The 27,708-nt window shown below is 49.7% G+C and overlaps 1 protein-coding gene across 1 annotated transcript; it reads left to right on the top strand.

The window, feature by feature from the left end:
- The first annotated feature begins 81 nt into the window (after nt 1–81).
- yipf4 (Yip1 domain family, member 4) lies at nt 82–26,991 on the top strand. Its single transcript, XM_070889265.1, has 6 exons — nt 82–390; nt 9,007–9,160; nt 11,113–11,284; nt 23,942–24,019; nt 24,134–24,247; nt 25,814–26,991. The coding sequence occupies exons 1-6, from the start codon at nt 303–305 to the stop codon at nt 25,949–25,951; spliced, it is 744 nt and encodes a 247-aa protein (XP_070745366.1). The 5' UTR covers nt 82–302; the 3' UTR covers nt 25,952–26,991.
- Nucleotides 26,992–27,708: the final 717 nt, after the last annotated feature.

Here is a 27,708-nt window from a genome sequence, read left to right as displayed (position 1 = left end):
CTTTGCTTTTGAGGTGGGCGGGTCCTCCCGCCGCGCTACCTGGCTCCGCCCCTCCTCTCCCCTCGCCGAGGGTTTTCCCGGCAAGCGTCGCGCGCCCGTGCTGTGACGGCGGATTCTGGAAGGGTCCTCCCAGCGACGTCTCGGGAGCCAGAGTGGCCGTCATTGAGTCAGCTAGGCGGTCGAGCCGAACCGAAGCGAAGCGAAGCGAAGCTCAGCTCAGCCCAGCCAACGGCGCAAGCTCGCGCGGGCTCTCGAGTCCAGGGGCCCCGGGCGACACACTCCGCGGCAGCCGAGCCGGCGCCATGAGCTCGCACGGCAGCGGCCCGCCGCGCCAGCATTTCGCCCCCAACAACGGCGACTTCACTTTCGTCTCCTCGGCGGGCGGGGAAGGTAGGCCCAAAGTTTGTGTTTGTTGTGGATATGATGTCGGCACCGGGGTGGGCAGTTGGCAATCTGGGCGGGGTAGACCGAGCCCGACGCTGCACTCCGGGCGGGGTAAAGAAAATGGTGCCTTAAAACCATTTGGGAAAGTTGCCCTTTTTTTCTGTTCTAGTGTTTGGATTCTGTGCGCTCTCAATTGGAACTAAATTAGGCACGGTTTTGTGCTGCAGGCCCATGACCACTCAATCGAGATGGTCCAAACCCATTTCCCACAGGACTGTGATGCCACTAGACAGACAAGACTTTCATCCTATTAGCCTATGCAGGATTTGAGCCGGGTCACCAAATCTCTGACTCACTACTTCACTCAGATTCCACCACTTTTCTGATGTTCTGCTTTAATGTTACTCAATGCATTTTATGTTGGGTGGTAACATCACGAATTGCTCCCTCCAATGCTACAGCATTCACTGACAATTCAACAACAATTTTCATTTATATATCTCCTTTTAACGTAGGAAAAGGTCCTAAGGTACTTCACAAAAGTGTAATCAGACAAAAATGGATGCCGAGCCAAAGAAGACTATATATTGGGACAAGTGATTAACAGTTTGGTGAAAGAGGTGTGTTTTAAGGAGGGTCTTAAAGGAGGAGAAAGAAGTGGAGAGGCTGAAAGCATACCTGCCAATGTAGGGGCAAAGGGAGTAATGTGTCTGAGGCCAGAGTTGGAGAAGGATTGTAGGGCTGGAGAAGATTGTAAAGATGGGGAGGGATGACACCATGAAGGAATGTTAACACAAGGATGAGAATTTTAAATTTTGGACGTTTAGGTACCGGTAGCCAATGTGAGTCACCAAGCACAGTATTATGGGCAGTGGAGTTTTGGATGAGCTGAAGTTCATGGTGAATGGGAGACCGGTCAGGAGAGCATTAGAATAGTGGAGTCTGAAAAAGACATGAGTGAGGATTTTAGCAGCAGATGGGTTGAAGGGCACAATGTTATGGATGTGGAAGTAGGCGATCTTTGTGATAGAGAAGATGTAGGGTCAGACGCTTAGCTCAGGTTCAAATAGGACATCAACAACTTGTATTGATATAGCACCTTTAGTGTAGTGAAATGTCCCAAAGGGCTTCACAGGAGTATTGAGATTTTAAAAATTGACTGAGTCACATAAGTAGAAATTAGCGCAGGTGACCAAAAGCTTGGTCAAAGAGGTATGTTTTAAGGGGCATCTTGAAGGAGGAAAGAGAGGCTGAGGGGTTTAGGCAGGGCGTTCCAGAGCATGGGGCCTAGGCAACAGAAGGCACGGCCACCAATGGTTGAGCGATTATAATCAGGGATGCTCAAGAGGGCAGAATTAGAGGAGCACAGACATCTCGGTGGGGGTGGGAAGAGATTAGAGATAGGGAGGGGTGAGGCCATGGAGGGATTTGAAAGTAAGGATGAGAATTATGAAATCGGCATTGCTTAACCAGAAGCCAATGTAGGTCAGCAAGCAGAGCGGGACTTGGTGCGAGTTAGGACACGGGCAGCCGAGTTTTGGATCATCTCTAGTTTACATAGGGTAGAATGTGGGAGGCCAACCAGGTGTGCATTGGAATAATCAAGTCAGGAGGTAACAAAGGCATGGATGAGGGCTTCAGCAGCGGATGAGCTGAGGCAAGGGTGGAGACGGGTGATTTTACGGAGGTGGAAATAGATGGTCATAGTTATGCTGTGGATGTGTGGTCGAAAGCTCATTTTGGGGTCATATATGACACCAAGGTTGCGAACAGTCTGGTTCAGCCTCACAGAAGTTGGGGAGAGGGATGGAATCAGTGGCATGGGAACGGAGTTTGTGTCGGGGACCGAAAACAATGGCTTTGGATTTCCCAATATTCAGTTAGAGAACATTTCTGTTCATTCAGAACTAGACGTCAGACAAGCAGTCTGACAATTTAGAGACTGAGGAGGGATTGATAGAAATGGTATTGAGGGAGAGCTGGATGTCATCAGCGTACATGTGGAAACTGACGCTGTGTTTTCAGATGATGTCGCCAAGGAGCAACATGCAGATGAGAAATAGGAGGTGGCCAAGGATACAGAGGTAACAATGCTGGGGCAGGAATAGAAGCTGTTGTATCAAGGTTACAAACAGTTTCACTTGACCTAAGACAATGGCCAGGGAGGAGAATGGTATCAGTGACACGGGTGCAGGGTTTGTGGTGGGGGCCTAAGCTTTGGTCTTTATATTTTGACTGGAGGAAATTGTGACTCATTCAGGACTTGATGTCATGTAAGCAGGCTGACAACAGAGACTTTGGAGTGGTGGGAGATTTGGTGGAGGTACAGCTGGGTGTCATCTGTGTACATGTGGAACCTGATCCTGTGTCTGTGGATGATATCACCATGGGGTTGCATGTAGATGTAGATGAGGAAGATGAAGGGGTCATGGATAGTTCTTTGGACGTCTCCTGAAGTGACGGTGTGAAGATAGGAAGCCATTGCTGGAGATGTCCTGGTTACAATTGGATAAATAAGAGTGGAACTAGGTGAGGGCAGTCCCACTCAGTTAGATAACAGATGAAAGGTGTTGGAAGAGGATGATGTGCTCAACGATGTCAAAGGCTGCGGAGAGATAGAAAAGAATGAGAAGAGAGAGTGCATCATTGTCACATTCACAGATAATGTCATTTATGTCTCCAGTTAGAATCATCTTGAGTGTTGTAGCTCAAAATGCTCTACAGACACATTTTGAAGGACACAATCTAAAATTGTACTGATGAGCATTTTTCACAGTTTGAGTGGGATCGTAGAAACATTTTACACATCTACTGATATAAACTTTACTGACATCCTGTTTTTTTTTGGGGGGGGGTGGTGAGAATAGACCCTAGGGTGCTACTGTAAAAATTACCCATGCTTTCCATTATGCTTTACTGAATTTCTAAAATCGCTGAAGTGCTGAATTAATGTACTTGAGATAGCCATCTCAAATGTTCACTAAAGTGATGCAATGGCAGATTCATGCTGCATTATGCCTGCTGCAGTGCAAATTGTAATTGTTTCTTTTTTAAATCATTAAGGCTAAATTTCTCTTCATCTAGTTGTTTCAGGTTCTGCTGTGTATATATGCTGTGTGCCTGTAGAATATCTGGCAACGCTACTTTATGATGGAGTAATATTTACTGAATTTGTAATAAAGGAGGAAACGAATATAAATGCTTTGGAAGTAAAGGGGAAGCAAAATTAAGCAGCTTCCAAAGCGCATCTCTTCCTATCTTCACAACGTTAGTTCTGGAGACGTCCAAAGAACTATCTGTCGAGAATTATCCTTTGGAATCAAGGTTTAGAATGAAGCACACTTGCTAACATGAACAATTTGATATCCTTAATATAGAGCAGTGTTCATTACTTTCATATCGCATCATTTTGTGGAATTGTAGAATGCTCAATGTAGACTTCGTTAGATTCTGTGTACTGCTTGCTTGTTTAAAAGCTATAAATGATGGATTCTATCAAAAGAATTGCAGTGTCAGTTCTGTCCTTACAGCACAGAAACAGCCCTAATCAAAGTCACAAACAACCATGGTTCACTTTCCCTCCTCAGCATTCTTGATCTGTGTGCAACCTTTGACACGGTTAACCACACCATCCTCCTCCAACGCGCCTCCTCTGTTGCCCAGCTGAGTGGACAGTCCACACCTGTTTCCACTTTTGCCTATCCATTCGTAGCCAGAGAATCTTAACATAAGAACATAAGAAATAGGAGCAGGAGTAGGCCATACGGCCCCTCGAGCCTGCTCCGCCATTCAATAAGATCATGGCTGATCTGATCATTGACTCAGCTCCACTCCCCCCCCAATAACCCCTTATCGCTGAAGAAACTGTCTATTTCTGTCTTAAATTTATTCAATGTCCCAGCTTCCACAGCTCTCCGAGGCAGCAAATTCCACAGATTTACAACCCTCAGAGAGAAGAAATGCCTCCTTATCTCTGTTTTAAATGGGTGGCCCTTATTCTAAGATCATGCCCTCTAGTTCTAGTCTCCCCTATCAGTGGAAACATCCTCTCTGCATCCACCTTATCAAGCCCCCTCATAATCTTGTGTTTCGATAAGATCATTCTTCTGAACTCCAATGAGTAGAGGCCCAACCTACTCATCCTTTCCTCATAAGGCAACCCCCTCATCCCCGGAATCAACTTAGTGAACCTTCTCTGAACTGCCTCCAAAGCAAGTATATCCTTTCGTAAACATGGAAACCAAAACTGCACGCAGTATTCCAGGTGTGGTCTCACCAATACCTTGTATAGCTGTAGCAAGATTTCCCTGCTTTTATACTCCATCCCCTTTGCAATAAAGGCCAAGATACCATTGGCCTTCCTGATCACTTGCTGTATCTGCATACTATCCTTTTGTGTTTCATGCACAAGTACCCCCAGGTCCTGCTGTACTGCGGCACTTTGCAATCTTTCTCCATTTAAATAATAACTTGCTCTTTGATTTTTTCCTGCCAAAATGCATGACCTCACACTTTCCAACATTATACTCCATCTGCCAAATTTTTGCCCACTCACTTAGCCAGTCTATGTCCTTTTTCAGATTTTTTGTGTCCTCCTCACACATTGCTTTTCCTCCCATCTTTGTATCATCAGCAAACTTGGCTACGTTACACTCAGTCCCTTCTTCCAAGTCGTTAAAGATTGTAAATAGTTAGGGTCCCAGCACTGATCCCTGTGGCACCCCATCATGTTACTGGTTGCCAACCAGAGAATGAACCATTTATCCCAACTCTCTGTTTTCTGTTAGTTAGCCAATCCTCTATCCATGCTAATATATTACCCCCAATCCCGTGAACCCTTATCTTGAGCAGCAACCTTTTATGTGGCACCTTGTCAAATGCCTCCTGGAAGTCCAAATACACCACATCCACTGGTTCCCCTTTATCCACCCTGTTTGTTACATCCTCAAAGAACTCCAGCAAATTTGTCAAACATGACTTCCCCTTCATAAATCCATACTGACTCTGCCTGACCGAATTTTGCTGCTACTGCTTTTTTAATAATGGACTCCAACATTTTCCCAACCACAGATGTTAGGCTAACTGGTCTATAGTTTCCTGCTTTATGGCTGCCTCCTTTTTTAAATAGGGGCATTACATTTGCATTTTTCCAATCTGCTGGGACCTCCCCAGAATCCAGGGAATTTTAGTAAATTACAATCAATGCATCCACCATCCCTGCCACTACTTCTCTTAAGAACCTAGGATGCAAGCCATCAGGTCCAGGGGATTTATCCGCCTTTAGTCCCATTATCTTACTGAGTACCACCTCCTTAGTGATTGTGATTGTTTCCCCCCCTGCCCCCCCCTTGACTATCCACTGTTGGAATATTGTTAGCGTCCTCTACCGTAAAGACTGATACAAAATATTTGTTCAGAGTTTCTGCCATCTCCATGTTCACCATTACTAGTTCCCTGGTCTCGTCCTCTAAGGGACCAACAATTACTTTAGCCATTCTTTTCCTTTTTATATACCTATAGAAACTTTTGCTTTCTGTTTATATATTTTGTGCTAGTTTACGAGGATATTTGTCCCGGCTCTGTTGAGGTGCAACCTGTCCAGCTTGTACAGGTCCCACCTCCCCCAGAAGTGGTCCCAATGCCTCAGGAAATTAAAGCCCTCCCACCTGCACCATCTCTCCAGCCGTGTATTCATCTGCTCTATTCTCCTATTTCTGTGCTCACTAGCTCGTGGCACTGGGAGTAATCCGGAGATTACTACCTTTTTGAGGTTCTGCTTTTTAACCTCTCTCCTAGCTCCCTAAACTCTGCCTACAGGACCTCATCCCTCTTCCGTCCTATGTCATTGGTACCGATGTGGACCACGATCTCTGGCTGTTCACCCTCTTTCTCTCTCTCTCTCTTCCCCCCCTCCCCTTAGAATGCCCTGCAGCTGCTCGGTGACATCCTTGACCTTGGCACCAGGGAGGTAACATATCATCCTGGAGTCACGTCTGCGGCCGTAGAAACGCCTGTCTGCTCCCCTGACTATTGAATCTCCTACCACTATAGCTCTTGCATTCTTCTTCCTCCCCCTCCGTGCAGCTGAGCCACCCGTGGTACCGTGGACTTGGCTCTGGCTGCACTCCCCTGAGTCACCATCGCCCCCAACGGTACTCAGAACTGGAGTAGCTTCTCTTCCTGTCCCCACACCATTATCTCTAGAATATTCTAAGGATCTATCCTCTGCCCCCTCCTGTTTCTCATCTACATGCTGTCCTTTAGCAACATCATCCGAAAACATGATGTCATGTTCCACATGTACGTTGGCGACAACTCTGGCCTGTTGTACATCCCCCACTTCCTTTGCCGCATGTTTGGTCGCCATGCCTTCAGTCGTCTAGCCCTAAGCTCTGGAATTTCCTTCTTACATCTCTCAGCCTCCACAACAGTCTCTCCTTTAAGATGCTGGTTAAAATCTACCTCTTTTACCAAGCTTTTAGTCACCTGTTCCAATATCTCCTTTGTCAAATTTTGTCTGATTACGCTCCTGTGAAGCGCTTTGTAATGTTCTACTACATTAAGGACGCCATTTACATATGATTGCATGGGATATACAGCATAGAAACAGGCCATTCAGCCCAACCATGCCGCCGTTTATGCTCTACTCGAGTCTCCTCCCATCTTTCCTCATCTAAATCTATCACCATAACCCTCTGTTCCCTTCGCCCTCATCTGCTTATCTAGCCTCCCTTTAGTATTCGCTTCAAACACGTCCTGTGGTAGCGAGTTCCACATTCTCACCATTCTTTGGGTAAAGAAGTTTCTTAATGTTGCCCCATGGCGACATCATCCGAAAACACAGCGTCAGTTTCCACATGTACGCTGATGACACGAGCTCTACCTCAATACCACTTCTCTCGACCTCCTCGGTCTCTAAATTGTCAGACTGCTTGTCCGACATCCAGTTCTGGATGAGCAAAAATTTTCTCCTATTGAATATTGGGAAGACCGAAGCCATTGTTTTTGGTTCCCGTCACTGATTCCACCCCTCTCCCCAACTTCTGTCTGAGGCTGAACCAGACTGTTCACAACCTTGGTGTCATTTTTGACCCTGAACTAAGACCGCCTATTTCCACCTCCGTAACATTGTCCGTCCCCACCCTTGCATCACCTCATTCACTGCTGAAACCCTCATCCATGCCTTTGTTACCTCTAGACCTGACTATTCCAACACACTCCTGCCTGGCCTCCCACATTCTACCCTACGTAAACTAGAGGTGATCCAAAACTCGGCTGCCCGTGTCCTGACTGTCACCAAGTCCCACTCACCCATCACCCCTGTGCTCTCCCGGTTAAGCAAGGCCTCGATTTCAAAATTCTCATCCTTGTTTTCAAATCCCTCCATGGTATCGTCCCTGTAATCTCCTCCACCCCCCGAGATGTCTGCGCTCCTCTAATTCTGCCCTCTTGAGCATCCCTGATTATAATCGCTCAACCATTGGTGACTGTGCCTTCTGTTGCCTAGGCCCCAAGTGCTGGAATTCCCTCCCTAAACCTCTCCACCTCTTTATCTCTGTTTCCTTCTTCACGACGCTCCTTAAAACCTACCTCTTTAACCAAGCTTTTGATCACCTGTCCTAATTTCTCATTATGTGGCTCGGTGTCAAAAGATTTTTATCTTCTAATACTCCTCTTGGGGTGTTTCACTATGTTAAAGGCACTATATAAATACAAGTTGTTGTTGAATTTCTTCTTGGATTTCTTGGTGACTACCTTATATTGATGGCCTCTAGTTATGTTCTTCCCCACAAGTGGAAACTCTCTCTCTCTCTCTCTCTCTCCTCTCTCTCTCTCTCTCTCTCTCTCTCCACTCTATCAAAACCTTTCATCATTTTAAAGATCTCTATTAGGTCACCTCTCAGCTGCCTTTTTTCAAGAGAAAAGAGACCCAGCCTGTTCATCCTTTCCTGATATTTATACCCTTATTTCTTGTATCATCCTTGTAAATCTTCTCTGCACCCTTTCTAGTGCCTCTATATCCTTTTTATAATAGAGACCAGAACTGCATGCAGTGCTCTAAGTGTGGTCTAACCATGGTTTGATACAGGTTTAGCATAACTTCCCTACTTTTCAATTCTATCCCTCTAGAAATAAACCCTAGTGCTTAGTTTGCTTTTTTTATGGCCTTGCTAACCTGTGATGTAACATTTAGTGATTGGTGTATTTGTACTCTGAGGTCCCTTTGTTCCTCTACCCCACCTAGACCCTCATTCTCCAAGTAATAACCTCATTATTCTTCCTACCAAAATGTAATATCTCACATTTATCTGTGTTGAAATTTAAATGCAAGTAGTTATAATAATTATTGGTTAATCTGGTTTGTCTTGTCAGATATGCAGGCAAAGTCAAAATTTACATAAATAGGATAGGAAATGAGCAGATTTTCAATAATCTATCTAAAGTAACCTAGCAAGATTACATCTGCATCCTGACCAAGATCAATAAACAAATGAGCTTATTCTCTGTAATATTTTACGTTAAATATGGTCACATAGTTTATATAGAATTTAAATGCCATGGACTTCTTAATCAATTCTAGCTATTTTGACATTTTCTGTTTAATTTTTAATCTTTATGTAGAGCTCAGTGGTTCTATGGACTCCCCAGAGGTTAAACTGAATATGGATACTGATTCTACAAAAGATGCATCAGCAACTGCATTCCTCAGGAAAAGGGGATATGGATGGCTTCTGGAAGTGGAGGAAGAAGATCCCGAGGACACAAAACCACTCCTGTATGTCTGTTAATTAATTTCCTTTTTTGGAGGTGCATGTTTAACAAGTGTATTTGTGCAATAAATATTTCAATCTGGATATTAACAAAACCTTCATTTTGGGAGCACCATCACCACATAGATTGCAGCGGTTTGAGAAGACCACCCACCGCCACCTTCTCAAGGGCAACTAGCAATGGGTAATAAATGCTGGCCATGCCAGTGATTCTCACATTCTGAGAATTAATTTTTAAAAATTGCATCAATAAACCTGTTGTGATTGAGCACCCATTTGTGTTGAAACAGGAACTTGCTAACTTAGTGCAATATTAGGTTCAATCCAAATATTAGCATCACTTATTATCCGTGAGTGCCCTCCATTTGTGTGCTTATCTGGCTGAATGCCCACAATATTGAAATGGACTTCTGAAAATTCTACAGCAGGTCAAAATAGAAATTAGGCGCACAATGTAGACTTGTCACATGTCATACATGGGGGAGAAAATGGGACTGTATTTAATGCACTGAATTTTTTTTGACTTCCAAATATCTAACACTAGTTTAATAGTTTGGCGTGTGTGATTTAGATTGTAGTTCAGCACTTCATTGTGTATATCACACATGAGCCTGGCTTCAGGAAGCCACTCTATCTTTGTGTGTAAGAGGCTGTAGTGAGGTGGTGACCTCTTCAGCTTTTGCACTCTCCCTTACACCTGTCCCATGTGTAACCATTCAGTTACAGTTCTTGGTTTTGTTCAGAGGGGGTGGCTGGGAGGAGGAGCATTAGCAGGACCTCTGTCTAACCAGATCAGCTTTGCTTGGGCTTCCAGTGGAGATTCTCTGAAGTTCTGGCATGTATCAACAGAATAACTTTCATATTGCTTGACCTACGTCCTAGTCATGTGTATTGCAGTAGGCTGTCAAAGTCAATGCGTCATTGTTCCGGGTACTTGAGTATATGATCCTGCATTGAAAACCGCAATGCATTTAATGCAAGTTGGGGAATGTTTGGTAAGCCTGCTTTCTGTAAATCCATTAGTAACTAAAGCAGAATACAACTACAGTATCTCAAAGCTGGAGGCTGCTTGAGATCCAGATTTTAAATGCCGCCTCTTATATTCTGAAATTTCTTAACTCAGCTTGAATTTTTTAAAGCTCTAAAATAGTGTTAATAATGTCAACTGCGTAGATTATTTCCCCCTCAGTTCCCTGAGGATAGCAGCACAATTAAAAGAACGTGGCTAATAAACTGAACAAATGATTAAAGTAACAGCAACATTTAAAGCAATGTAAAAAAATTCTGCTTCGAATTTTACAACACTGATTATGCATGCCGTTTTATTTTTTTTAAGGGAATTGGTGGCTGATTGAAATCCAGTTTTAGTTGACAATTACAGATGTACTTGGTGTTAAACTGAATTTTCAGTGATAATCAGTGACCTTATCCATTTGGAGATAGAACTCTATATGTTCACTGCTACATTAGATGGTAGCCCTGTAAGTAAATACTTAATGACAAACCTCCCTAGCTTTGCTATTTTCCCAGTTTTCACCCTCTTCCTCTGCTGAAGGCCTTGACTCTGGAGTATGGCTTTATTTGCTGCCGTACTTTGATCTTTTGCCTACATTTGATGTTTACACATGCACCTTTGTTGTGATCTTGCTGTCGCCCTGGCTGAGAGCAACACAGGCTGGCAATTGAACCTGGGAACCTTCTGATGAGTAAGGCTCACTTGCGTGCTGCTGTAACCAACTGAAGCATTGGTTTCGGTGATAATTTGTTCTTCACTGCTCTTCTGTGGTTGCACCAGAGGGGTGTAATGCACCTTCTAGCCTGTTTCTTAGTGGCATTGGAATCGATGTTCACGGTCCCGTTACAGACTGATATGCGGCAGATATATTTAGCATAATGTTTCACACATGAACTGTCATTTCTATTATGAAATTTAAAATCTTTTCTCTCAATGCTGTAGGGAGGAGTTGGACATTGATCTAAAGGATATTTACTACAAAATCCGATGTGTCTTGATGCCAATGCCATCGCTGGGATTTAATAGACAGGTCGTGAGAGATAATCCTGACTTCTGGGGGCCACTGGCTGTGGTTCTATTCTTTTCAATGATCTCTCTATATGGACAATTCCGAGTAAGTGCATTGGCGATGGAGTAACAGATAAGAATCATGTTGACTATAAGTCTAAAAGTGCATTATCTAGTATTTTTCCTCCATTTGGTGGAAAGTAATGACCCTTGATTTTCAAGAATTGAGGATACACCAGCAAATTAGAAAAGGGGTTAGATAATGTAGATACAGATAAAGTTTTTCCTGTGGTGGGGAAATCCAAAACAAGGGGGCATTACCTTAAAATTGGAGCTAGGTCATTTAAAAGTGTAAGCACTTTTTCACAGCAAAAGAAGTGGAAATCTGGAACTCTTCCGCTCCCCACCCCCCCCCAAAAAAAAAGCTGTGGATGCTGGATGAATTGAAATTTAAGTAAAAGAAAGACTGACTTGCATTTTTATAGCGCCTTTCACGACCACCGGATGTCTCAAAATGCTTTACAGCCAATGAAATACTTTTTAAAGTTTAGTCACTGTTGTAATGTGGGAAACGTGGCAGCCAATTTTCACACAAGCAAGTTCCCATAAACAGCAATGTGATAATGACCAAATAATCTTTTTGTTATGTTGATTGAGGGATAAATATTCAGTGATTATTTGCACTAGTTTTTCGAGCGTTCTTCTGCGCCTGCACGCCCTGGACTTTGCCCCCGTCCTGCACATGCGCAGACTCCTCGAACCCGGCACCGGAAGTCGGGCATTTGGTGTGAGTTGTGCCGCACATTTGGCGTGAGTTGTGACGCGTGGAGCTATGTCATGTGTGTCTAGCTACGGATTATCTTCAGGGCTTTTGCCGAGAATATCGCTGTAATTATGTACACTAACATTTTCGCGGCCTTCTGTGGGAGAGAAAACATCGGAAGTTGGAGAGAGAGAGAGAGAGACTGGGAGTCGGGGGGGTGGAGGGACGGAGGTGAGAAGAGAGATTTGGGGGGGGGGTGGGGAAGAGAAATTGGGGGGGGGGGAAGAGAGGAGAGAGATTGGGGGGGGGGGGAAGAGAGAGGAGAGAGATTGGGGGGGGGGGAAGAGAGAGGAGAGAGATTGGGGGGGGGGGAAGAGAGAGGAGAGAGATTGGGGGGGGGGAAGAGAGAGGAGAGAGATTGGGGGGGGGGGGGGAAGAGAGAGGAGAGAGATTGGGGGGGGGGGGGAAGAGAGAGGAGAGAGATTGGGGGGGGGGGAAGAGAGAGGAGAGAGATTGGGGGGGGGGAAGAGAGAGGAGAGAGATTGGGGGGGGGAAGAGAGAGGAGAGAGATTGGGGGGGGGGAAGAGAGAGGAAAGAGATTGGGGGGGGGGGGGGGAAGAGAGAGGAAAGAGATTGGGGGGGGGGGGGGGAAGAGAGAGGAAAGAGATTGGGGGGGGGGGAAGAGAGGAAAGAGATTGGGGGGGGGGAAGAGAGGAGAGAGATTGGGGGGGGGGGGAAGAGAGGAGAGAGATTGGGGGGGGGGGAAGAGAGGAGAGAGATTGGGGGGGGGAAGAGAGGAGAGAGATTGGGGGGGGGGGGAAGAGAGGAGAGAGATTGGGGGGGGGGGGGGAAAGAGAGGAGAGAGATTGGGGGGAGGGGCGAGAGAGGAGAGAGATTGGGGGGGTGGGAGAGAGATTGGGGGGGAGAGAGAGAGGAGAGAGATTGGGGGGGTGGTGGGGGAGGAGAGAGGAGAGAGATTGGGGGGGTGGGTGGTGGAGAGAGAGATGGGGGGTGGTGGAGAGAGAGATGGGGGGGTGGTGGAGAGAGAGATGGGGGGGGTGGTGGAGAGAGAGATGGGGGGGTGGTGGAGAGAGAGATGGGGGGGTGGTGGAGAGAGAGATGGGGGGGGTGGAGGAGAGAGAGATGGGGGGGTGGAGGAGAGAGAGATGGGGGGGTGGAGGAGAGAGAGATGGGGGGGGTGGAGGAGAGAGAGATGGGGGGGGTGGAGGAGAGAGAGATGGGGGGGTGGTGGAGAGAGAGATGGGGGGGTGGAAGAGAGAGGAGAGAGATTGGGGGGGGGAAAGAGAGAGGAGAGAGATTGGGGGGGGGAAAGAGAGAGGAGAGAGATTGGGTGGGGGGGGGAAAGAGAGGAGAGAGATTGGGGGGGGGGGGAAAGAGAGGAGAGAGATTGGGGGGGGGAAAGAGAGGAGAGAGATTGGGGGGGGGGAAAAGAGAGGAGAGAGATTGGGGGGGGGGAAAAGAGAGGAGAGAGATTGGGGGGGGGGAAAAGAGAGGAGAGAGATTGGAGGGGGGGGAAGAGGAGAGAGATTGGAGGGGGGGGGAAGAGGAGGAGAGATTGGAGGGGGGGGAGAGGAGAGAGATACGCGGGGGGGGGAGGAGAGAGATACGGGGGGAGGAGGAGAGATACGCGGGGAGGGGGAGCGATACGCGCGGGGGTGTCGGAGAGGGAGAGGGACGGGGGGAGGGTGAGAGAGGGACGGGGGGCGGGTGAGAGAGAGACGGGGGAGGTTGAGAGAGAGGGACGGGGAGAGAGAGGGACGGGAGAGAGAGAGGGACGGGGGGAGAGAGAGAGAGAGAGAGAGGGACGGGGGAGGGGAAGAGGGAGCGAGAGAGACGGGGGTGGGGGAAAGAGAGAGAGAGACGGGGGTGGGGAAAGTGAGTGTGAGAGAGAGGGAGAGACAGACACGGGGTGGGGGAAGAGAGAGAGAGAGACACGGGGGTGGGGGAAAGAGAGAGAGACACGGGGGTGGGGAAAGAGAGAGAGACACGGGGGTGGGGAAAGAGGGAGAGACACGGGGGTGGGGGAAAGAGAGAGAGACACGGGGGTGGGGGAAAGAGAGAGAGACACGGGGGTGGGGGAAAGAGAGAGAGACACGGGGGTGGGGGAAAGAGAGAGAGACACGGGGGTGGGGGAAAGAGAGAGAGACACGGGGGTGGGGGGAAAGAGAGAGAGACACGGGGGTGGGGGGAAAGAGAGAGACACGGGGGTGGGGAAAGAGAGAGAGAGACACGTGGGTGGGGGAAAGAGAGAGAGAGAGACACGGGGGTGGGGGAAAGAGAGAGAGAGACACGGGGGTGGGGGAAGAGAGAGAGAGAGACACGGGGGTGGGGGAAAGAGAGAGAGAGACACGGGGGTGGGGGAAAGAGAGAGAGAGACCACGGGGGTGGGGAAAGAGAGAGAGAGACACGGGGGTGGGGAAAGAGAGAGAGGACACGGGGGTGGGGGAAAGAGAGAGAGAGACACGGGGGTGGGGGAAAGAGAGAGAGAGACACGGGGGTGGGGGAAAGAGAGAGAGAGACACGGGGGTGGGGGAAAGAGAGAGAGAGAGACACGGGGTGGGGGAAAGAGAGAGAGAGAGACACGGGGGTGGGGGAAATAGAGAGAGAGAGACACGGGGGTGGGGGAAAGAGAGAGAGAGACACGGGGGTGGGGGAAAGAGAGAGAGAGACACGGGGGTGGGGGAAAGAGAGAGAGAGACACGGGGGTGGGGGAAAGAGAGAGAGAGACACGGGGGTGGGGGAAAGAGAGAGAGAGACACGGGGGTGGGGGAAAGAGAGAGAGAGACACGGGGGTGGGGGAAAGAGAGAGAGACACGGGGGTGGGGGAAAGAGAGAGAGAGAGACACTGGGGTGGGGGAAAGAGAGACACACTGGGGTGGGGGAAAGAGAGAGAGACACACGGGGGTGGGGGAAAGAGAGAGAGACACACGGGGGTGGGGGAAAGAGAGAGAGACACACGGGGGTGGGGGAAAGAGAGAGACACGGGGGTGGGAGAAAGAGAGAGACACGGGGGTGGGAGAAAGAGAGAGACACGGGGGTGGGGGAAAGAGAGAGAGACACGGGGGTGGGGGAAAGAGAGAGAGACACGGGGGTGGGGGAGAGAGAGAGAGACACGGGGGTGGGGGAGAGAGAGAGACACGGGGGTGGGGGAGAGAGAGAGACACGGGGGTGGGGGAGAGAGAGAGACACGGGGGTGGGGGAGAGAGAGACACGGGGGTGGGGGAGAGAGAGACACGGGGGTGGGGGAGAGAGAGACACGGGGGTGGGGGAGAGAGAGACACGGGGGTGGGGGAGAGAGAGAGACACGGGGGTGGGGGAGAGAGAGACACGGGGGTGGGGGAGAGAGAGAGACACGGGGGTGGGGGAGAGAGAGAGACACGGGGGTGGGGGAGAGAGAGACACACGGGGGGAGGGGGAGAGAGAGAGGGACACGGGGGGAGGGGGAGAGAGAGAGGGACGGGGGGAGGGGAAAAGAGAGAGGGGGACGGGGGGGAGAGAGAGAGGGGAGGGGGGGAGAGAGAGAGGGGAGGGGGAGAGAGAGAGAGACGGGGGTGGGGAAGAGAGAGAGAGACGGGGGTGGGGAAGAGAGAGAGACACGGGGGTGGGGGAGAGAGAGGGACACGGGGGGAGGGGGAGAGAGAGAGGGACGGGGGGAGGGGAAGAGAGAGAGGGACGGAAGAGAAAGAGAGGGGAGGGGGGAGAGAGAGAGGGACGGGGGGGGAGGGGGAGAGAGAGACGGGGGTGGGGGAAAGAGAGAGAGACACGGGGGTGGGGGAAAGAGAGAGAGACACGGGGGTGGGGGAAAGAGAGAGAGACACGGGGGTGGGGGAAAGAGAGAGACACGGGGGTGGGGGAAAGAGAGAGAGACACGGGGGTGGGGGAAAGAGAGAGAGACACGGGGGTGGGGGAAAGAGAGAGAGACACTGGGGTGGGGGAAAGAGAGAGAGACACGGGGGTGGGGGAGGAGAGGGATACGGTGGGGGAGGAGAGGGATACGGTGGGGGAGGAGAGAGATACGGGGGGGGGAGGAGGAGAGAGATACGGGGGGGGAAGAGAGAGTGACACGGGGGTGGGGGAAAGAGAGAGTGACACGGGGGTAGGGGAAAGAGAGAGTGACACGGGGGTGGGGGAAGAGAGTGAGAGAGAGACGGGGTGGGGGAAGAGAGTGAGAGAGAGACGGGGTGGGGGAAGAGAGTGAGAGAGAGACGGGGGTGGGGGAAGAGAGTGAGAGAGAGACGGACACGGGGTGGGGGAAAGAGAGAGAGAGACACGGGGGTGGGGGAAAGAGAGAGAGAGACACGGGGGTGAGGGAAAGAGAGAGAGAGACACGGGGGTGGGGGAAGAGAGTGAGAGAGACACGGGGGTGGGGGAAAGAGAGAGAGAGACACGGGGGTGGGGGAAAGAGAGAGAGAGACACGGGGGTGGGGGAAAGAGAGAGAGAGACACGGGGGTGGGGGAAAGAGAGAGAGAGACACGGGGGTGGGGGAAAGAGAGAGAGAGACACGGGGGTGGGGGAAAGAGAGAGAGAGAGACACTGGGGTGGGGGAAAGAGAGAGACACACTGGGGTGGGGGAAAGAGAGAGAGAGACACACGGGGGTGGGGGAAAGAGAGAGAGACACACGGGGGTGGGGGAAAGAGAGAGAGACACACGGGGGTGGGGGAAAGAGAGAGAGACACACGGGGGTGGGGGAAAGAGAGAGACACACACGGGGGTGGGGGAAAGAGAGAGAGACACGGGGGTGGGGGAAAGAGAGAGAGACACGGGGGTGGGGGAAAGAGAGAGAGACACGGGGTGGGGGAAAGAGAGAGAGACACGGGGGTGGGGGAAAGAGAGAGAGACACGGGGGTGGGGGAAAGAGAGAGGGACACGGGGGGAGGGGGAGAGAGAGAGGGACGGGGGGGGAGGGGGAGAGAGGGGGGTGGGGGAGAGAGAGGGACACGGGGGAAGGGGGAGAGAGAGAGGGACGGGGGGAGGGGAAGAGAGAGAGGGACGGGGGAGAAAGAGAAAGAGAGAGAGGGGAGGGGGGAGAGAGAGAGGGACGGGGGGGGAGGGGGGAGAGAGCGAGGGACGGGGGGGGAGGGGGGAGAGAGCGAGGGACGGGGGGGAGGGGGGAGAGAGAGAGGGACGGGGGGGGAGGGGGAGAGAGAGACGGGGGTGGGGGAAAGAGAGAGAGACGGGGGTGGGGGAAAGAGAGAGAGACGGGGGTGGGGGAAAGAGAGAGAGACGGGGGTGGGGGAAAGAGAGAGAGACACGGGGGTGGGGGAAAGAGAGAGACACGGGGGTGGGGGAAAGAGAGAGAGAGAGAGAGACACGGGGGTGGGGGAGGAGAGGGATACGGTGGGGGAGGAGGAGAGAGATACGGGGGGGAAGAGAGAGTGACACGGGGGTGGGGGAAAGAGAGAGTGACACGGGGGTAGGGGAAAGAGAGAGTGACACGGGGGTGGGGGAAGAGAGTGAGAGAGAGACGGGGGTGGGGGAAGAGAGTGAGAGAGAGACGGACACGGGGTGGGGGAAAGAGAGAGAGAGGGACACGGGGTGGGGGAAAGAGAGAGAGAGAGACACGGGGGTGGGGGAAAGAGAGAGTGACACGGGGGTGGGGGAAAGAGAGAGTGACACGGGGGTGGGGGAAAGAGAGAGTGACACGGGGGTAGGGGAAAGAGAGAGTGACACGGGGGTAGGGGAAAGAGAGAGTGACACGGGGGTAGGGGAAAGAGAGAGTGACACGGGGGTAGGGGAAAGAGAGAGTGACACGGGGGTAGGGGAAAGAGAGAGTGACACGGGGGTAGGGGAAAGAGAGAGTGACACGGGGGTAGGGGAAAGAGAGAGTGACACGGTGGTGGGGGAAGAGAGTGAGAGAGAGACGGACACGGGGTGGGGGAAAGTGAGAGAGAGACGGACACGGGGTGGGGGAAAGAGAGAGAGAGAGAGAGACACGGGGGTGGGGGAAAGAGAGAGAGAGAGAGACACGGGGGTGGGGGAGAGAGAGGGACACGGGGGGAGGGGGAAAGAGAGAGGGACGGGGGGAGGGGAAGAGAGAGAGGGACGGGGAGAAAGAGAGAGAGGGGAGGGGGGAAGAGAGAGAGAGAGAGAGAGAGGGACGGGTGGGGGAAAGAGAGAGAGACACGGGGGTGGGGGAAAGAGAGAGACACGGGGGTGGGGGAAAGAGAGAGAGAGAGAGAGACACGGGGGTGGGGGAGGAGAGAGATACGGTGGGGGAGGAGAGAGATACGGGGGGGAAGAGAGAGTGACACGGGGGTGGGGGAAAGAGAGAGTGACACGGGGGTGGGGGAAGAGAGTGAGAGTGACACGGGGGTGGGGGAAGAGAGTGAGAGAGACGGGGGTGGGGGAAGAGAGTGAGAGAGAGACGGGGTGGGGGAAGAGAGTGAGAGAGAGACGGACACAGGGTGGGGAAAGAGAGAGAGAGACACGGGGGTGGGGGAAAGAGAGAGTGACACGGGGGTAGGGGAAAGAGAGAGTGACACGGGAGTAGGGGAAAGAGAGAATGACACGGGGGTAGGGGAAAGAGAGAGTGACACGGGGGTAGGGGAAAGAGAGAGTGACACGGGGGTAGGGGAAAGAGAGAGTGACACGGTGGTGGGGGAAGAGAGTGAGAGAGAGACGGACACGGGGTGGGGGAAGAGAGTGAGAGAGAGACGGACACGGGGTGGGGGAAAAGAGTGAGAGAGAGACGGACACGGGGTGGGGGAAAGTGAGAGAGAGACGGACACGGGGTGGGGGAAAGAGAGAGAGAGAGAGAGAGAGACACGGGGGTGGGGGAAAGAGAGAGAGAGACACGGGGGTGGGGGAAAGAGAGAGAGAGAAACGGGGGTGGGGGAGAGAGAGGGACACGGGGGGAGGGGGAAAGAGAGAGGGACGGGGGTGGGGGAAAGAGAGAGAGAGACACGGGGGTGGGGGAAAGAGAGAGAGAGACACGGGGGTGGGGGAAAGAGAGAGAGAGACACGGGGGTGGGGGAAAGAGAGAGAGAGACACGGGGGTGGGGGAAAGAGAGAGAGACACGGGGGTGGGGAAAGAGAGAGAGAGACACGGGGGTGGGGGAAAGAGAGAGAGACACGGGGGTGGGGGAAAGAGAGAGAGAGACAAGGGGGTGGGGGAAAAAGAGAGAGAGACACGGGGGTGGGGGAAAGAGAGAGAGAGAGACACGGGGGTGGGGGAAAGAGAGAGAGAGACACGGGGGTGGGGGAAAGAGAGAGAGAGACACGGGGGTGGGGAAAAGAGAGAGAGAGACACGGGGGTGGGGAAAAGAGAGAGAGAGGGACACGGGGTGGGGGAAAGAGAGAGAGAGAGAGAGAGACACGGGGGTGGGGGAAAGAGAGAGAGAGGGACACGGGGTGGGGGAAAGAGAGAGAGAGGGACACGGGGTGGGGGAAAGAGAGAGAGGGACATGGGGGTGGGGGAAAGAGAGAGAGGGACATGGGGGTGGGGGAAAGAGAGAGAGAGGGACACGGGGGTGGGGGAAAGAGAGAGAGAGGGACACGGGGGTGGGGGAAAGAGAGAGAGGGACACGGGGGTGGGGGAAAGAGAGAGAGGGACACGGGGGTGGGGGAAAGAGAGAGAGAGGGGGACACGGGGGTGGGGGAAAGAGAGAGAGAGGGGGACACGGGGGTGGGGGAAAGAGAGAGAGAGAGGGACACGGGGGTGGGGGAAAGAGAGAGAGAGAGAGAGAGAGAAACACGGGGGTGGGAGAAAGAGAGAGACACGGGGGTGGGAGAAAGAGAGAGACACGGGGGTGGGAGAAAGAGAGAGACACGGGGGTGGGAGAAAGAGAGAGACACGGGGGTGGGAGAAAGAGAGAGACACGGGGGTGGGAGAAAGAGAGAGACACGGGGGTGGGGGAAAGAGAGAGAGAGACACGGGGGTGGGGGAAAGAGAGAGAGAGACACGGGGGTGGGGGAAAGAGAGAGAGAGACACGGGGGTGGGGGAAAGAGAGAGAGAGACACGGGGGTGGGGGAAAGAGAGAGAGAGACACGGGGGTGGGGGAAAGAGAGAGAGAGACACGGGGGTGGGGGAAAGAGAGAGAGAGACACGGGGGTGGGGGAAAGAGAGAGAGAGAGACACGGGGGTGGGGGAAAGAGAGAGACACGGGGTGGGGGAAAGAGAGAGAGAGAGAGACGGGGGTGGGGGAAAGAAAGAAAGAGAGAGAGAGAGAGAGACACGGGGGTGGGGGAAAGAGAGAGAGAGAGAGAGAGAGAGACACGGGGGTGGGGGAAAGAGAGAGAGAGAGAGAGAGAGAGACACGGGGGTGGGGGAAAGAGAGAGAGAGAGAGCGAGACACGGGGGTGGGGAAAGAGAGCGAGACACGGGGGTGGGGGAAAGAGAGAGAGACACGGGGGTGGGGGAAAGAGAGCGAGACACGGGGGTGGGGGAAAGAGAGCGAGACACGGGGGTGGGGGAAAGAGAGCGAGACACGGGGGTGGGGGAAAGAGAGCGAGACACGGGGGTGGGGGAAAGAGAGCGAGACACGGGGGTGGGGGAAAGAGAGCGAGACACGGGGGTGGGGGAAAGAGAGCGAGACACGGGGGTGGGGGAAAGAGCGAGACACGGGGGTGGGGGAAAGAGCGAGACACGGGGGTGGGGGAAAGAGAGAGAGACACGGGGGTGGGGGAGAGAGAGAGAGAGACACACATGGGTGGGGGAAAGAGAGAGAGACACGGGGGTGGGGGAAAGAGAGAGAGACACGGGGGTGGGGGAAAGAGAGAGAGAGAGAGACACGGGGGTGGGGGAAAGAGAGAGAGAGAGACACGGGGTGGGGGAAAGAAAGAGAGAGAGAGAGACACGGGGGTGGGGGAAAGAGAGAGAGAGAGAGAGACACGGGGGTGGGGGAAAGAGAGAGAGAGAGAGAGACACGGGGGTGGGGGAAAGAGAGAGAGAGAGAGAGACACGGCGGTGGGGGAAAGAGAGAGACACGGGGTGGGGGAAAGAGAGAGAGACACCAGGGGTGTGCGGGGGTGGGGGGAGAGAGACACCAGGGGGGTGGGGGGGGAAGAGAGACCAGGGGGGTGCGGGGGTGAGAGAGAGACACAGACAGACAGACACTGGGGGGGAGAGGGAGGGACTGGGGGGGAGAGGGAGGGACTGGATGGGGGGGGGAGAGGGAGGGACTGGATGGGGGGGGGAGAGGGAGGGACTGGATGGGAGGGGGAGAGGGAGGGACTGGGGAGGAGAGGGGGAGAGGGAGGGACTGGGGAGGAGAGGGGGAGAGGGAGGCTCTAGGGGGAGAGGGAGGCACTGGGGGGGGGACTGGTGAGGGAGGGACTCGGGGGAGGGGAGGGAGGGCGAGACTGGGGGGAGGAGAGGGAGGGAGCGACTGTGGGGGTGGTGGAATAGAGAGAGGTTGTGGGGTTGATTGGAGGGAAGTGGTGGAACTCAGAAGACTGGTCACGTTCTTCCAACCCCACCCGATTTCTCAAAGCTCGGTGCTTGTGTCACTATTCACCATATCCAATAAACCTGTTAACCATCTGTGACCCACACACAGTGCCCCATCGAAGGCGGGTGGGGAGGAGTACGGTCAGGAACTGTGGCTGGTCAGGAACGTGGGCTGAGGGTGGTCAGGAACTTGATGTTGCAGGACCTTGGGCTGGGATGGGGGTGCTCTATCTTGTGTGGAGACGGCAGTCAGAATGGCTCGAATTACACTTTGCAAAATCACTGAGAACTTGGGCTGGGCGGCTCTAATTACACATTCCAGAGAAATTGCTGGGTGTGCCTTATCCTCCAAGGGGACCAATCGGGTCATATGATCATGGAGAGCCAATCAGAGCATTTTGCAGTGCAAATAAGCATGTCCATAAATATTGGCCAGTACACCGGGATAACTCCCCTGCTCTTCTTCGAAATGATGCCGTGGGATCTTTTACGTCCACTTGAGAGATCAGACGGGGCCACGGTTTAACATCTCACACCTCTGACTGTGCAGCACTCCGTGCGCTTTACTCCCTGAGCGCTGCACTGGAGTGTCAGCTTAGATTCCCTTGTGATGAAGTCCCTGAAGTGGGACTTGATCCCACAACCTTCTGACTCGGTGGCGAGAGTGCTACCACTGAGCTACAGCTGACAGTCTGTGTAAGCATATCCAGGGATGTGGAGCAAAGGCATAAATGGAGTTGAGGTATAGATCATCCATGGCATAATTGAAAAGGGGAACAGGCTTGAGGAGCTGAATGGCCTACTCCTCTTCCTATATAAACTGTTGGTGGGGTCTGCTTAAGTATAATGCAACTGTCATTCAATGATGCAAACTAAAAGTTAGATATAATGGGAAAGGGTGACATAGTGGTTATGTTACTGAACAAATAATCCAGAAGTCTCGATTATTTATCCAGGGACAGAGTTCAAATCAAACCACAGCAGCTGGAGAATTTAAATTCAGTTAATTATATCAATCTGGAATGAAAAAACTAGTGTCAATAATAGTGACCATGAAACTACGGATTGTCATAAAAACCCATCTGGTTCACTAATGTCCTTTAGGGAAGGAAATCTGTTATCCTTACCCAGTCTGGTCTATATGTGACTACAGACACACAGCAATTTGATTGACTCTTAACTGCCCTCTGAAATGGTGGCTCACCACCACCTTCTCAAGGGCAATTAGGGATGGGCAATAAATGCTGGCCTTGCCAGCGACACCCACATCCTAGGAATGAATTTTTTAAAAGTTATTCCTGATGTGCTGCACAAAATGTTATTGATCTGATTCAGATTCTATTCAAACTTTTGGCCATACAAGGTATTCTGTGGTGTGTGACTCACCACCTGACTCCCAAAGCTTTTCCACCATCTACAAGGCACAAGTCAGGAGTCCCCACGGGCCTGGATGGGTACAGCTGCAACACTCAAAAAGCTCAATACCATCTAGGACAAAGCAATCCGTTTGATCGTCACTTCAACTGAATCAACCATTCAATCACTGGCGTACCATGGCTGCAATGTGTACTATTTTCAAGATATATTGCAGCAACTCGCCAAGGCTGCTTCAGCAGCACCTCCAAAATCCACAACCTCGATTACCTAGAAAGATGAGAGCAACAGGTGCATGGGAGCAACATCACCTCCAAGTTCTCTTCCAAATCACACAACATCTTAACTTGGATATATAGTCATTCCTTCATCGTCACTAGGTCAAAATCAACAACAACTTGTATTTATATAACGCCTTTAACGTAGTAAACTGCTCTAAGGCACTTCACAGGAGTATTATAAAACAGAAATTTTGCACCGAGCCGCATATGACCAAATACAGCAGATGACCAAAAGCTGGGTCAAAGGTAGGTTTTAAGGAGCGTCTTAAAGGAGGAAAGAGAGGCGGAGAAGTTTAGGGAGGGAGTTCCAGAGCTTGGGGTCTAGGCAGCTGAAGGCATTGCCACCGAAGGTTGAGTGATTATAATCAGGGATGCTCAAGAGGGCAGAATTTGAGGAGTGCAGATATCTTGGGGGGGGGGGGGGAGGAAGGGGGAAGGGGGGAGTGAGGCCATGGAAGGATTTTTAAACAAGGATGAGAATTTTGAAATCAAGGCGTTGGTTAACCGCGAGCCAATGTAGGTCGGCTGCAACTCACTACAAAACAGCATTGTGGCAGCATCTTCACCACACAAACTGCAGTGGTTTAAGAAGGCCTACGCCACCTTCTCAAGGGCAAGAGATGAGCAATAAATGCTGACCTTGCCAACAATGCCCACATCTCTTAGAATAAATAAGAAAGATCCATATTTGTACACCTGTGAGCTACACTTTGAAAGTGGCAATGAGAATCTCTGCTGTGACTAGCTTGGTGTGCTTAATTGTATGGCCCATTGAGATAAATTGCAATTCATCTTGTCGAAGCATCTGCTGTGTTGCCATTTCTTTACTTAGAAGCCTATTGTCAAACTGTTTCGTTACCTGTTCTTTCCAAGAAAGCAAAATTATTTGCAGAATAAAAATATAAATTTTTTTATATTTTGTTAATTGTTTAGGTTGTTTCATGGATTATAACAATCTGGATATTTGGATCGCTAACCATCTTCCTATTGGCTCGGGTTCTTGGTGGTGAGGTAAGTACTGCTTAATTGATGATGTGTGCTGTTTTGCTAAATCTAGAAAATGTTTGTACAAATCTGGTATTGTAGCAAATATGTCACATGTAACTGGGCTATCCTAATTTACAGGTTGCATATGGTCAGGTTCTTGGCGTGATTGGGTATTCTCTACTCCCTTTGATTGTAATTGTTCCGGTACTTTTGGTTGTTCGATCCTTTGAGCTTTTATCTACAGTTATAAAGGTGAGTATCCGTATATGAAAATGTCAGCCTTACTGCAAGAGATAATTCAGTGATTGATGTGGAAAATTTTGCTTTGATTTGTGTCTAGATTGTGACCATATTGCATGTTTTCTTACTAGTGATATACTTCTTAATACCTTAATGTCTTTGAAGCTTGAATTCAGACGTCCATTTTAGTGACCAGAGACATTTTTGGAATCTCTCCAGTCTATAAAACATTTACTTAAAAATGTTGAATTCAACTGGCACAGTGGTCTGTACTTTCCATGTTAGTTTTTATTAGTTTGACCTGTGGCATTCATTTACTCTATACTTCCTCCAGTAATTTTGATGAATCGGATGAGCAATATCTACCTTAAATCCATCCGGTCCATCGAGAGCATACAGCCCATTACTAGAATTAACTGCTTAAGCATTCAGTAGGTTGACAACCATTAATGATTACTGCTGTTTTTAGAAACCTGAATAAGTTTTGAGTCAGTTTGACTTGATTAGTACTGATGGTGTGCTGTGGTGTGGGAAGTTACATCTTTGGATGAGAAATCAAACCAAGGCCTGGTCTGCCTATTTAAAGAGCAGTGAGTTCTTGTGCTCAGATCAACATTCCTCCTTCGACCAACACCACCAAAAATGATTTAACTGGTCATTCATCTCAGTTCATTTACTGCACTTTGGAGTATGTGAAAAACTGATATATTTCAGAAGGGCATGGTTGAAACCTTTTTTAATGTAACTTTCCTTGGAAGGATATTTTTTAATTCTGATCACTTATTTTCGTAATGGATAACTAAGAACATAAGAAATAGGAGCAGGAGTAAGCCATACGGCCCCTCGAGCCTGCTCCACCATTTAATACGATCATGGCTGATCCGATCATGGACTCGGGTCCATTTCCCTGCCCGCTCCCCATAACCCCTTATTCCCTTATCGGTTAAGAAACTGTCTCTCTCTGTCTTAAATTTATTCAATGACCCAGCTTCCACAGCTCTCTGAGGCAGCGAATTCCACAGATTTACAACCCTCAGAGAAGAAAGTGTTGTCATTGATTGCATCTGCGGCTGCCATTGCATCACCAAAAAATGTTGTAGACCTCAAAGTACTTGATCCATTTTACTGTTTCCATGGCCAACATTACCTAAGACTTAATTAACCTTAATTATGCTTATTTTGCTGTCCATTTTTTCTCTTGTCTGCTTTGTCTTCAGATACGCAAACAATACCTCCGGACCACAAGTATACCACTATACTATTAAAGGGTGCATACTGTAACTGTCGCACTCTTTGAGGCAGATTTACGCACCGATGCTGAACTTGTGGAGTGTGAATGCACTGTAAAAGTCAGTATCTGACTGGCCTGTAGACCTTGAATGCTGTTGCACTGTCTGCAGTCTCCAGGAGTTGTAGAATAATAGTTTGGGCTGTTTTCCTCTTCAGTGTCTTTCCCAGAAAGGCCATTTGAGACTAGGAATTTGCTGTGTGTGAAATAGAGGATGCAAACCTCTGCTATAGTGTATTGGAGATGTTCAAACATGATAATGAATCATACTGCTGAATCTTGTTTTTCAGCTGTTTGGTGTATTCTGGGCTGCTTACAGTGCTGCTTCCCTGCTGGTTGGAGAAGAATTCAAAACAAAGAAACCTCTTCTGATATATCCAATATTTCTTCTGTATATCTACTTTTTGTCCTTATATACTGGTGTCTGAGGTTCGAGGGTTCTGAAAATGGAAGTACTTACATTTTGGACTCTGTTCGGCAAGGACTGTTGAAAGGAAATTGTTGAGGAAAAGTGCTAATGACTCAACATGCTGGAAAAAAATGGGTTTCTTCCCTGCCCTCCAGACTTCGAGTGGTTATAAAAGCGTAGCTCAAGTTTTAAACACTAGAAAGAAGCTACATACATTTGTATCTAATTCATATTTTTAAGCTGTTTTGGTTTGTGTGGAAACAACCTGGACTGAAGGAGAAGGCTGTGACCAGTTTGACTGGGAGTGGATGGTGGAACAGTGCTAAGTGCCCTGTGCCAAAGCATCAAGAATGACATGGCCAAGGATGTGTATTTATGTCAAATGCATATTGGATTTTGAAACAACCTGAAGGAAAAATTTAAATGTTAAAGCATTATGTTTTGAGATCATTGTACCTTTTAAAACATACAGTTTTATGGGATTCTAATAAGTGAAATTGATTCTGTAGATATCTTTATTTAAGGCAATGCAATCCTGCAAACAGATTTATTCCAAGCATTTTAAAAGTTCAGTTTATGTAGATGAGTTCAAATTTCATTTAAGTTGGGTGCCTTTTGCTTGGATTTTTTAGCTGCTCTCTGGCTGTTGTATACAAAAATTAGTAACATAAGCATTTGTAAAATAAACTGCAAATAAGGTATCTGTGGTTGGCTGCTTTTTAACATTCTTATTATTTACCTGGGTAAGTGCAATTTTTTTTAGGATTTGGATTCAAAAGTACAATTTGACTTTTTTTCCTCAAATATATTGGATTTAAATTGCACAGCATGATTTCATCCTTTATGTTTAAAACTACTTTAAAAAGCACTGAATAAGCTTAACTAACTTGGGTGATGGAGCAGAAGTGCATAATTCAGGAGAATGCCTATTTGTCTTGGATCCTATGTGAGAATATTTAGTCTGTACTCCATTCTGCTGTGTGACCTTAAATGTTTCATCTTCAATGGTGTATCTGAACCAACTAGCTTAATAATTGAGATAAACTATGGTGCACAATATTTTCTCTATGGAATCATTTTTATATTTATCGTGGCAGATCTGAACAGTTCTTAAGGGTAATAATGTGGCACTAAAGAGACTTTAACTTTACTGGAGTGTCAAGGCAGATGTCTCGCTGTTAATGGCACTTGCAAGTATAAGAAACCTAATGGCTGTTGAGACTCACTTTTTAAACATTTTTTTAAAATTGGTTGCAATCTGCTGTGACCTGCTAAATGTACTCAATCAATTTGGTGCATCTATACATCTGAGTTGAGATGCAAAATAAAGTTATGACATAAACACTCTTGCTTATTGTTTAGCAAGTGACCATTGCAGGCTTTTAAAATTTGACCTGCTGTATAACTGAATTGAACAATTTTTTTTTGTTACAAACCAATATCTGAAAAAGGTGCAAACATTTTGCAATTAGAAAGCTCTTAAAAGCATATGCAGGACACTTTATGTGCAAGGACACTTTATGTGCAGAAGAACCTGTCTTCATGGATCTGGTCGGCTTCTAATGGTTTACAGGAGACGAGGAGAAAGCCTAAATATAAAAATGGGGGTGTGGGAAGGGGATGTTCGCAAGTAAGATACAGATGAGGAAAGCTAGTCAGCCCATCTTGGCTTATACATTTAGAATGACTTGATAGTTTCACACCTCTGTCTCCTCTTCCCCATTTCTTCCATCATGGCATCCAATTATTTAATGATTTGCCTCTACTAGCCTACCC

The sequence above is a fragment of the Pristiophorus japonicus genome, chromosome 9, assembly GCF_044704955.1.
Source record: "Pristiophorus japonicus isolate sPriJap1 chromosome 9, sPriJap1.hap1, whole genome shotgun sequence".
In the NCBI taxonomy this organism is placed as follows: Eukaryota; Metazoa; Chordata; class Chondrichthyes; family Pristiophoridae; genus Pristiophorus; species Pristiophorus japonicus.
Note: the sequence above shows the minus strand (reverse complement) of the source record. Positions and strands in the feature narration are given on the sequence as shown.